This window comes from Pantherophis guttatus, chromosome 2, assembly GCF_059756535.1.
Source record: "Pantherophis guttatus breed Tessera chromosome 2, ASM5975653v1, whole genome shotgun sequence".
Taxonomy (NCBI): Eukaryota; Metazoa; Chordata; class Lepidosauria; order Squamata; family Colubridae; genus Pantherophis; species Pantherophis guttatus.
In genome coordinates, this window is record NC_142064.1 from 251177799 (window position 1) to 251189413 (window position 11615).

The 11615-nt window shown below is 37.4% G+C and overlaps 1 protein-coding gene and 1 long non-coding RNA gene across 4 annotated transcripts; one reads left to right on the top strand and one right to left on the bottom strand.

Annotated features, from left to right (window-relative positions):
* Window positions 1-3030: 3030 nt before the first annotated feature.
* RPS5 (ribosomal protein S5) lies at window positions 3031-10939 on the bottom strand. Of its 3 annotated transcripts, none has more exons than XM_034431794.3 (6): window positions 10810-10939; window positions 8954-9059; window positions 8614-8823; window positions 4570-4698; window positions 4389-4487; window positions 3031-3152 (listed from the first exon to the last, which is right to left on the bottom strand). In XM_034431794.3, the coding sequence occupies exons 2-6, from the start codon at window positions 9056-9058 to the stop codon at window positions 3084-3086; spliced, it is 612 nt and encodes a 203-aa protein (XP_034287685.1). In that variant the 5' UTR covers window position 9059; window positions 10810-10939; the 3' UTR covers window positions 3031-3083. The 3 variants fall into 3 exon arrangements, with proteins under 3 accessions (XP_034287685.1, XP_034287686.1, XP_060540231.1); XM_034431795.3 differs by having other exon boundaries at window positions 10791-10916; XM_060684248.2 differs by having other exon boundaries at window positions 10735-10810.
* Window positions 3104-6195, top strand: LOC148115585 (uncharacterized). The gene is made up of 2 exons (XR_015731696.1): window positions 3104-3219; window positions 4320-6195. It is a non-coding gene; the product is annotated as an uncharacterized LOC148115585 (long non-coding RNA).
* Window positions 10940-11615: the final 676 nt, after the last annotated feature.

Consider the following 11615-nt stretch of genomic DNA (forward strand, 5'->3'; position numbering starts at 1 on the left):
ATTCTGGATTATTCGCCCAAATCACAGCTCATCTTCCAAAAGGGTCATTTAGAAAGCCCCAGATATGAGTTCCTGTGGGCATCACAGTGAGCTGACATATTCTGGCTTTTGCTGACTAGCAAGACAGCTCTTGTGAAGGGAATCGTGGCTGGATGCTGGATCCAAGCTAGTGTAATTTCTCTGGAACGAAGATCAATGAGACAATCCATGTGATTCCAGGCAGTCATTCCTTGTGAATAGAAACTCCCATTTTGTACAATCAGCTTATGGGTGGTTGAGATTCAGGATTACATCAAGCTCATATTCACATTAAGTTCGAACAATTTTTATATCTTAATCACTTGTTTGGATTTTTGTATATTGGAGAGATTTAAGACCCTTTGGACCAGTAAGGTTTTACTGAATTCAGGTAAATTTCCACCTCTTTTAAAAGATGGTGTAAATTTGATTTTAATGTTTAAAAAATAAACAACTGTCAAGGCTGACTCGTAATGCAGCTTTATTCCCAACTTGATAACAGAAACAAAGGAGAAGGTAGGGGAATGTTTGGAATGTATTGGGAGCAGGGAGATGAGGAATTAGCCTGAGAAAGTCCTGACACTTCAGAGGCTGGGTGATGGGAACCTTCCAAAGGCGCACTGTTTTCCCAAAATAAAAAGAACATGTTGGATTGGTGGACAATGGATGGCCCATGTCGGAAAAGGGGAAATTAACTATGCTGTTCTTCATGTGAAAACCTCAAGAGTTAGCTTCGCTTCTTCTGTGCCTGTATGGATCTATGGCAGAAGTGTCAAACTCACACTGGAAAGTTAACAACAGATTAAGTGGCCAAAGGAATTTAGAATTATAGATATTTTATCATGGGAAAATGGAGACTGCTTTGGTATTTTTAGGAGAACTTCAAGGATGGACAGTACAGCCAGAGTATACAAATCCTTATTGTGAATTTTTGAATACCTCTCAGCCAAATTTTTGGAGCGAATGGATAAAATGCCTCGTGGTCAAGGATTGACATGGCTTGGATATCAAAGGAATTAAATTTGGAAATAGAAGAAATCAAAATTGGAAAAAATCTTTGGGCAGATCATAATCCAGTGACAATTAGATGGAGAGGGGAAAAAAAACAAGAAGGTGGACATTAAAGAGAGCAATTTTAAAACATAAAGAATTTAAATCAAAGATGGAAGAACAGATGAATCTGTTCTTCAAAGATAATAAAAAGAGGACACGAATATTCAAAATCTATGGGATACGGCAAAAGCCTACACGAGAGGGATTGCAATCGCCTACATGGCGAAAGAAAATAAAAAGAAAAGACAGCATCAAAAAGATTTGGAGGAAGAACTTGGTAAGACTAGGAAGAGATCTACAAAAAAAACCCAAAAGAAGGGATTTGAAGCAACAAATAGACATAATTAAACATAATTTGAATATGATCGAGAAGGAGGATTTGGCACGACAACTAAAATACTTAAAATAATTTCGAAAATGCAAATAAACCGGGACAATAGCTAGCTTATAAATTGAAGAAACAAAAAGATAAAAAGTGCATTAGTAGATTATGCAATAGAGGGGCAGATATCATAACGAAGGGAAGAGACATAATTCATGAGTTCTACAAGGAATTATATGCAGAAGAGGGCGGCACTCTCAAAGAAAAAAGCATTCGATGTCTCCAAAAAGCCGACTTACCTAAAGTGTCAGAAGAAATAAGATTCATGCTGAACAAAGACAGAACACCTCTAGAATTAATAATGGGAATTAAAAGACAGAAAAATAACAAAACGGCAGGCCCGGATGGATTGCCTTCGGAGATATACAAAAATCTTCAAGATCCACTAAATTCCACTTTATTAGAAGTATTCAATGCAGTTCTGAAAGATGCAAAAATATCGGCCTCATGGGAGGAAGCAATCATCACCTTAATTCCAAAGGATAATTCGGATTTGACACTTGTTAGGAATTACAGACCCATATCTTTGTTAAATTTGGACTATAAGATATTCATGGCTATTATGGCCGAAAGGTTAAAAAGATTCTTAGAGGACTTTATTCATAGTGACCATAATGGTTTCTTGCCGAGGAGGCAGATAAAAAATAAAATCAGAATCATACTAAACGTATTGGAATACTATGAGACCCATAATGAAAAGAAATTGGCCTAAATGTTTGTTGATGCGCAAAAGGCCTTCGATAACATCAAATGGGACTTCATGTCAAATCAATTAAAACTAATGGAATTTGGGGAGAATTTCATAAATATGTTCAACGCAATCTACTCCACCCAAAAAGCCAAAGTAGTTGTTAATGGTGAAACGACACAGAGTTTCAAAATTCAGAAAGGAACTAGGCAGGGATGCCCATTATCACAGTTATTGTTCGTTCTATCCCTAGAAGTACTCACTAGAATTATGCGAAAAGACAAACAAATAAAAGGTCTGGAAATAAAAAAGGAAATCTTCAAGGTGCAAGCATTCACTGATGACCTTGTGTTCATTCTAGAAGACCCTTTACAATGAGAGGTTAATGGAAGTATTGGGCGAATATGGGGAAGTTGCAAGTTTGAGGGTGAACAAGGAAAAAACCGAAATTTTAGTCAAGAATATGAGTAAAATGCAAGAAAAAGAATTGGCTGAGAAAATTAAAATACAGACAGTAAAGAGAGATACCTAGGTATCTATTTGATGTCAAGATGTGCTACACTGACAAAGATTGATTGATGTAGCACGTGGCCTTATTTTAAATCTAAGAAGTGAGCTAATCAGAGATGGTGCCAAACTACTAAAATTGTTTTACCTGATGGCATGAAGGGAGAAATGACTTTTTTTCTTTGTCTTGTATTTTTCTGTCACATTTTTGTAGTTTATATATTGACTTTTATCAATTTATATCTCTTTAATAAAATTATTTGAAAAAGAAAAGAAAAAACCTCCAGATATCATGTCTATTATAAACCGACCAGGCCATTCCCTCAAATCAAAGAAAAAGTCCCATCTGCTTCAACAAGTGAACTGCAACACAAAAAAAGTGTAACAGTATGAAAATGAGGATTTATTTGCTTTGGTTTCCAGGAACAACTCTTTTTAACGGTTGGACTTGGCCACACGCTCCAGCTCATCCTTCTTCTTGATGGCATAGGAGTTGGAGGAACCCTAGGAACAAGTACAGTTACAGTTTAAGCAACCACACATCCCATCTGACGTCACTGAAAACATCTATGTAAGTCTCTCCTTCTCTCCCATCCTCCAAACTCAAGATAAATAGGAGGTATAGCAGCAGAGTGGTTTTCATGTACATGGCTGAAAAAGCCAGTCAGCTATCACCACACCAGAAACCTTTATGGTACCATTAACTGATTACATGCCAGACTTATGTTAACATAGTAGCCATTTAAGAGACACTTGCCTTAACAATGTGGCTATGTTCCCACGCTTGAGGGTCAGAAGATTAAGAGGATCTGTGAGATGGAGACTACCGTATCGCTTGCTATTGGCCTCGGTGTCATCAATTTTTGGTTACTAATTTGTGTTTAGTTTTACTACTAGTATTAATTTATTTCTATTGAATTTTTAATTCTACCCAAATCATTTTATAAGATGGGTGGCTATATATACCAAAGAAATTGAGCAATAAAATAAATTTCACAATGTTAGAATTGTATTGACTTGCATTCTTTGTTTACTGCTAGCAAGCTACTTGCAATGATAGCTATTTTTGCCAAACAATAAACAGTGAGGACTAGAATAAAGACAGGAAAGAATTGCTCTGCACCGTAAAAATTAATGTTTAAGCCAGCAAATATAACTTTAGGGGCATCATCCTATACTACAAGACAGGCAATCACAAAAACACTGGTGTCTTCTTAAATAGCTTTAAAGGTCACTAATAATTTTGGTGTTTTTGTTTGAAATACCACATAAGATTGTTATTCTTGTTATTTAAATCTCTTAACACTTGAGGATACTATAAAAAGATTCCAGGAAATTATTTCATCTTAAGGGTCATTTTGCCACCTCTATATTATTGAATATATTATTAACATATTATATAATAATAATAATAATAATAATAATAATAATAATAATAATAATAAATTATTATTATTATTATTATTATTATTATTATTATTATTATTATTATTATTATTATTATTATTCACAGGTCCAACCCCAAGTAAACAAAATGTGCACTGCTGCTGTGAGATGCAACTTAGCACCACTGCACTTGGGCTCCTGCTGGGTTTTCCAGAGGACTTTGTTGAAATGTCTCAGATAGGCTAATGTAAATACTCTTTTAAGATTTATATATTTGATTCCTAGGTCTGTGGTCTCTTAAGCCATCTTCTCCACAGCTCAACTCAGCTCAGCTCTCCATTCTTTTGTTCTTACCTTTGCTGCATTTATCAACTCATCTGCTAGGCACTCAGCTATGGTCTTTATGTTTCGGAAGGCAGCTTCACGTGCCCCGGTGCAAAGTAACCAAATAGCCTATATGAAGACATAGGAGATATGTTCACAAAATAGTCAGCCGAGTCTACATCAATCTACCTCTCTTGATAAATACCCCTACCTGATTGACACGACGCAGTGGTGACACATCAACAGCCTGCCTCCTCACTGTGCCAGCACGACCAATACGGGTAGAGTCTTCACGAGGGCCACTGTTGATGATGGCATTCACCAGGACTTGGAGGGGATTCTGGAACAAAAATCAAGCAAGGTTTAAACTACATCCAAACCAAGTCTGGGAAAGGATTAAAGAGCCAATGTTTCTCAAAAAATAGCCCAAAATGTTAAATATTTTACAGTTTCCAGAAGAGCACATAATGATTAACGCTTAAATAATCTGCATATCTAAATTTGAATCTTTACCTTTTAATTGTTTTAACTGAAGTGAGATTTTAACAAAAAGTAAACAAAATTCAAAGATATAATCATGACTGTAACTAATTTTATGCTACTATACTTGCCATTATTGAAATCTCTCTAAAACTGCAAGGGCAAAAAAAGTGAGGTGACAGACAATATTTATGTATGGGAAATTCTCCAATTGTATCTTTAGTTGTACACGTAGTCCTTGATTTATGAGCATAACTGAACCCAAAATTTCTGTTGCTAAGTGAGACATTTGAGAAGTGAGTTTTGCCATTTTACGACTTTTCTTGCCACAGTTGTTAAGTGAATCACTGGAGTTGTTAAGTTAGTAGAGCTGGCTATTACTGACTTTAGCTCTATTCTCCAATATTATAGTTTCCTACTTGTATTAAGGGGCACACAAGTGTAACTTTTAGTTTCCAAAAGGCAGAGAGTTTAAAAAAGACAACAGCCGGAGTTGCAAATATTATTTCACCAATATAAGAAATAGTAGTAATACTAGAATGATTTTGTGTCTGTGTAGTTTCTAGAATCTTGCTCAACTGAGTATGAATAAATATTTATCCTGAAACTAACCAAGCAGAAATAACTACGCCATCCAACTCTCTATGCCCATTCACACAGTCCTCAACCCAGAAAAATTGTGCACTGGTTATAAAATACTTTTGTAACAATCACTTTGCAGCAACTGCTCTGAAGAAAGCAAAGGGAATCAAATTGACTTTCCTAAAACACACCCTATAAGGAGCACTATATTCAGAGATGACTTAGTCTGATTACAATTTGTGAACATCATGGAGATGAAACTGTTGTGGCCAAAATAAGCCTATAAACACCTGGTAGCTTTCCTAAAGCCCATTTCTTTAGTCCTGAATAAGTGCAAAAAGGGCAATTTATTTCTGACACTGTTCAATGACTGGAGATCAATAATGCTTTTTGTTATAAGGCTTTTCCAATTTCCTCAGCAAGGCTATGTAATTAATTTTGAAGACATTAAAAAATCCTAGCATATTAGATATTGCCTTTGATTAACTACTCTGCACAAGATAGTTTGATAAAACAGTTGCAGAGTAAGTGGTTTCAATTTGTCTACAGCAAACAGCAATGGTGAACTAGTTCTCTGATCAATATTATTATATACAGTCTAGATTTAATGATGTATTAAAGATTTGCCTGAAATTATTCCCTATATGTAACTGCTATGTTTTTATTGTTTCCGTCTCCCTATCCTAGAGGTTTCCACCACTCTTAAATTTTCTGTACATATTAAAACATATAAAAAGAGAAAGGTATTAAAGAAAGTCAAAACTTAATATGTAAATACCAATTTTGTTTTGTGTGTTTTTAGTTCATTCCTCCCAGGAGTTTAACAGTGGAGATCTCTCCCCAAATTATATTTTTTGGCCTTCAGAAAGTGTTAAGACTTGGTTCTGCCAATTAGCACAGGAGTTGAAGTGTTAGGCAGCCCTGGGGATGGTTGCTGTCTTAAAAGTGTTCTTTCCATGTTTTAAAAACTTTTTAATACTGTTTTTAACTTTTTTTTTTAATTTGATTTATATGCCGCCCTTCTCCGGAGACTCAGGGCAGCTTACAATGTGCTAAGCAATAGCCTTCATCCTTTTGTATATTTATACAAAGTCAGCTTATTGCCCCCACAACTGGGTCCACAATTTACCTACCTTAGAAAGGATGGAAGGCTGAGTCAACCTTGAGCCTGGCGAGATTCGAACCTACAGTAATTGCAGGCAGCTGGTCTTAATAACAGGGTGCTTTAGACCACTGTACTACCAAGGCTCAACTTTCTTACCTATGCTTTTATATTTTGTGATGTTTTTACTGTAAGCTGCCCTGAGTCGCTTAGATAAAATGGGCTGCATTGAAATGTGATGAATAAATAAAATGTTCAAAAGCTGATTAGTCATAATTGCCTTTCTAATTGCTAGCCCAATCCAGATTATACTGGGGGAATTCTGCAATTATCTCTATAAAATCAGTGGCTACCAAATCAGAACAGCACTAAGCAAGTAACATCATTTGATGCTGATCTGTGTCTAACTTTTTAGAAATGCTTTTATTTACTTTATGGCATAACAGAAGTCTGAGGCTGCTTGCCACCAAATATTCATGAGGCTCAACCAGCAAAATCTTGCCTTGACCCTCTCTTCTATTTTTCATGTAGCAGTTCCCTAGCACCAACTTTTTGCAGGCCATAACAACAAAGCAACTATCAGCCCTATGAGGCAGACCAGACCAAGGAATAAACTCCACGGAAGACAAAAGACTACTTTTACAGATAGTTCTCATTTAGATTGCCTGGTACAGTGACCTGCTGCAGTTATGACAGTGATGAAAAAGTAACTTTGGGACCAACACATTGACAATATTTGCAGGTTTGTAAAGCAAAGGAAAGCTGAAATAAGATCATAAGCAAGAGTTTCACTTAGCAACCGTTTTGCTTAGCAACAGTTGCCAGCCTCATTGCAGTTTCTAAACAAGGACCACCTACATGTAGATTGATAACGTAATTTCCAAGTATGATTGTGCTTCCCCTTCTTTTTTATACTTGTGTGAATTAAGGATGTCTCAGATGTTTGCATACTTTTTCCAAATGCCCTAAACTTAATCTATTTTCTCATTCTCATCTCTTTGGACTGGTTCTCCTCAGTCTCTCTCTTATGGCCGTCCTCTTTGCTTTTTACAATAATGGACTGCATTATATTAAGATAGCCACCATCTTATTTGTCTGCCTCTTATAATGTTAATGTTCGTTTGTCTAGAATTTTGGGTGAAAAAGATTAAGATTAGATACCTTTTCCAACAGCAATACATTCTAGGTATGGAGTTTCTTAGCATTATACAAGGATCTCTAGCCTAGGCAACTACTCTTCACACCAGGCAGGAAGGAGCAACAACATGTACATTTAATAGCGAATATTTTCTATAGGATTTAAGAGCAAACATTTAAACTTTAAACACCATCTGAACTTTAAACAAACCTGCTATGTCAATAGAGCACTAAATATTGTGAGAAAGACAATGTTTAATAGCTTATTAACAAAGCAGGATTTGTTTAAAATTCAGATGATGTATTTTTACTGAGGCCAAATCTATTTCTATTTAAAGATGTAGCACAAATAGATGTTAAATTATGTATTACTCAGGAATAAATCCTTGAAAATACTGTGGGTATATTGATTTTTATGGTTTACTTCTCTTAGATCAGGGTTGTTAAATCTATTTTGGGCTGAAGATCAAACCTCTTTTGAATACATCAATGAGAAGACAGTTTAACAGCTAAATAGGGACCAAAGCAAAAGTAGTATTTTTCCCCTTTGGTTCCATTAAAACATTTAGTTTAGTGACAACTTTCAGAGTGGCTTTGAGTATTTGCAAGCAATTGGGCTTCAGGATGCACTCTGCTATCCAAGATTGATAAACTGTTTGCAGCATCTCTATTCCATAAATTAAAAATTATTCAAGTGGAACTTTACTCTTTAATGGGAATTGTAATGGGCTTCAAAAGTAGACTTAAGAAAATGACCAAACACAATACCTGTCTATCAAATGTACTCTATCAGGCCTGTAATTCCAACTACATGGCTTATGCCTCATTCATACTATAGCTATTTATTTCTAGTAAGTATGACTTCATCTCTCCTTCTCTTGCCCCCCACTTCAAGTAATTTATTTCAATTATCCTGCTCCATGCCTCAACATAGTCTTTTCTCCCCATGCTTACCTCTCCTGTGAGCAGATGGATGATCTCAAAAGCATGCTTAATGATGCGCACAGTCATGAGCTTCTTGCCGTTGTTGCGCCCATGCATCATCATGGAGTTGGTGAGGCGCTCCACAATTGGGCACTGGGCCTTACGGAAGCGCTTAGCAGCATAGCGCCCAGCACTGTGGGGCAAATACTTAGCATATTTTTCCTTCACAGCAATGTAATCCTACAAAAACACAAATAAAGAGCCATGCATTAGGATAAATATAAGAATAAAACTTTTTTTCCAGCCAGAAGACAAACCACTCTACAGTTTTTGTCTTTCAAAATTCCATCTGTAACTTCTCTTTTCATACCTGCAGGGAGATATCGCTGATTTGGACATCATCTGTGCTCCACTTTCCAAACAGCTTGATATCAGGGGTCTCTGCCACAGCAGGGGCTGTCTCCCAGTCAGTCATTCTAGATACAAATATAAAAAGCAATTAAATCCTGAATCGGCCTTCTTCAATAGCTTGTTCCTCACTCCCAATATTGACTTTCTGGATAGACAACGTCAGGCAGCTCTACTCATGCTATGCAAATTAGTTCAATTATCTTTTCATAATATGGAAGTATTTAGTTGTGAAGAAACATAATCACACAGCTCTAATTCATAACCAATACTAATGTTGTAGACAAGCTATCAGAAAGAATCCAAATGGCCTGTAATTCCCACAAACCTGCAAAAACGTGATGCAGTACATGCTCGTTCTTTAACAGAGTTAGGTGCCAGACTACAAGTCCCATTACACCCGTATTTCAAGGCTAATTGTAGTTGTAAGGTATATTTACAAATACATTACTATTACGTTCCCTCTTTCCAAATTCAGGCTTATCGGATGATCTAAATCTTGATAGCAACGTGGTGGGTTATTACCAGAAGGAGCATACATTCTATAAATTTTGGAGGCTGTGGTTGACTCTGTTTATAAGAATTAGCTGGAGGGACAAGTGAACAGGAATGTGAAGAAAAAGCTTGGGGGGGGGGGAGACAATGGAAAATGGCCTACTGTATAAAGCAGAGGTCTTCAAACTTGGCAGCTTTAAGACTTGTGGACTTCAACTCCCAGCATAGCTGGCTGGAGAATTCTGGGAGTTGAAGTCCATAAGTCTTAAAGCTGCCAAGTTTGAAGACCCCTGGTATAAAGGGACAGGAGGGTTGGGTCATAAAATACCAACACACCCGTAAGTAAAACATCTGCGCACTTTCCGCCGTGCCCTCAAAACATTCCTGTTTCAGCAGGCCGGCCTGGCCTAACTTTCCCTTTATATTGCTTTTGATTTTATTTTAAACTGGGATGTCTTGAATTATCTAGGACCAGAGTGTTTAGTATATTTTAATTGGTTTTTTTTATTAACGTTTGTATTACATGTATTTTTATCGTTCGCTGTTCACCGCCCTGAGTCCCTCAGGAATAGGGCGGTATATAAATTTAATAAATAAATAATAAATAAATAACTAAAACGAAGAGCAATGCAGAATCACAAGCTGAAAATGAGGGGAATCATCACAGCCGCTGAAATAAGTGGGAGGAAAAACCTCAGGAGGTACAACCTGCTTCGCTCTCAAAAGTTTCTCTCTCTCAAAACGGCTATACTTGGAGCACCGTAACTTTTTAAAAAAATGGATCATTTCTCCCTTCAGGAAAGTTCATTTCAGAAATTAGGAGGCGCCAAAAATTACATTCTCCTCTCCCCCCCTCCAAAAAAAAGAAAAAGAAAAGTTCACTGGTCAAATAAAGATGTGAAGCCCGACCTTCCCTTTCCTCTCCCTACTGTACTCTCTACTGGCTCAGGACTACAACTCCCATTTCAGTCAGCACGACCACGTTGGAGCCATGAAGTCCCAGCATATTGGAAGGGTGCAGGGTTATAGAGGGCTGACCGGCCTACAAAGCCCGCCTCAGAATAATTGCCGTTGCTTTATTGTGTCATATTTTATTTTATTTTATTCAGGGATTGAATGTTAATGCCGCCGTGTCTTTCTCCGCTTTGCCGGATCACGTGCTCTGGATAAGGGCGCCCCGGCCTCATTTCTCAACGGATTCTGCCCACCCAACCAGCCCCAGGCCTTTCCCTCAGAGCTTCTCCTTACTCCCAACCCTCGGACCAAATAGGATCCCGCCGACGCTCGCGGAGGTAAAAGCTCACATGGAGACGCTCCCCTCACCTCCCCGCGCGCCGCTCGCTGGCTCAGGCAGAAAAGGGCCACACGCGGGGTTTCTCGGAGACTTATCCAGGGGCTACCGGCTTCCGGCGTGTTTGCGCATGCGCTTCATCCTCACTCCGGGGCGCCGATCGGGTCCGAAGAAATCGTCGCATGGTTTAGACGTTTTTTAGCGCATGCGGAGTTGCTCCTTCCGAGTCGTGACAGAGGTAGTGAGGGGTTTGCGGACGAAAGTGGCCTTGATAACTTTATCATGATAATGATAACATCATCATCATCATCATTATTATTATTATTATATACACAAAAATGACATTGTACACAGCAAACGAGCTAACCATGCTGGATTTCATATCACAAATCACTAGTATTACTACTACTACTACTACTATTATTATTATTATTATTATTATTATTATTATTATTATTATTATTATTATTATTATTATTATTTATTCATTAAAAATGAAACTCAACTGGACATTTAAAAATGTGTCACAAATACCATTGACTGGTGCTAATGGTTGATACGGGTTGCTGCCAGCATCCTAGGTATCAACCAAGTACCTTCTTAAGATGTACGAAGTTCCAAGTAGCGCAGTTTTTTACAGTTCCACTGGTGTTATTGCAGGAAGCTGTAATTTCTTTAAATGTTTTGTGAAATTCTTGGACATGGTACCAAGTGCCCTGATGACAATGGGATGATGATGATGATGATGATGATGATGATGATTGAGGCGGTTTGCTTTTCGCCTTCAGCCTTTCCTCGTTATCAGTTTTATTTCTCTGTAATTGAACTGCTTGTTAGG

Coding starts and splice junctions, on each gene's coding strand:
- RPS5 (XM_034431794.3), bottom strand. CDS start 9,058: ATGACTGACTGGGAGACAGCCCCTGCTGTGGCAGAGACCCCTGATATC. Junction 8,824..8,953: donor TCAGCGATATCTCCCTGCAG/GTATGAAAAGAG, acceptor GTGTTTTTGTAG/GATTACATTGCTGTGAAGGA. Junction 4,699..8,613: donor TCCATCTGCTCACAGGAGAG/GTAAGCATGGGG, acceptor TTTTTGTTCCAG/AATCCCCTCCAAGTCCTGGT.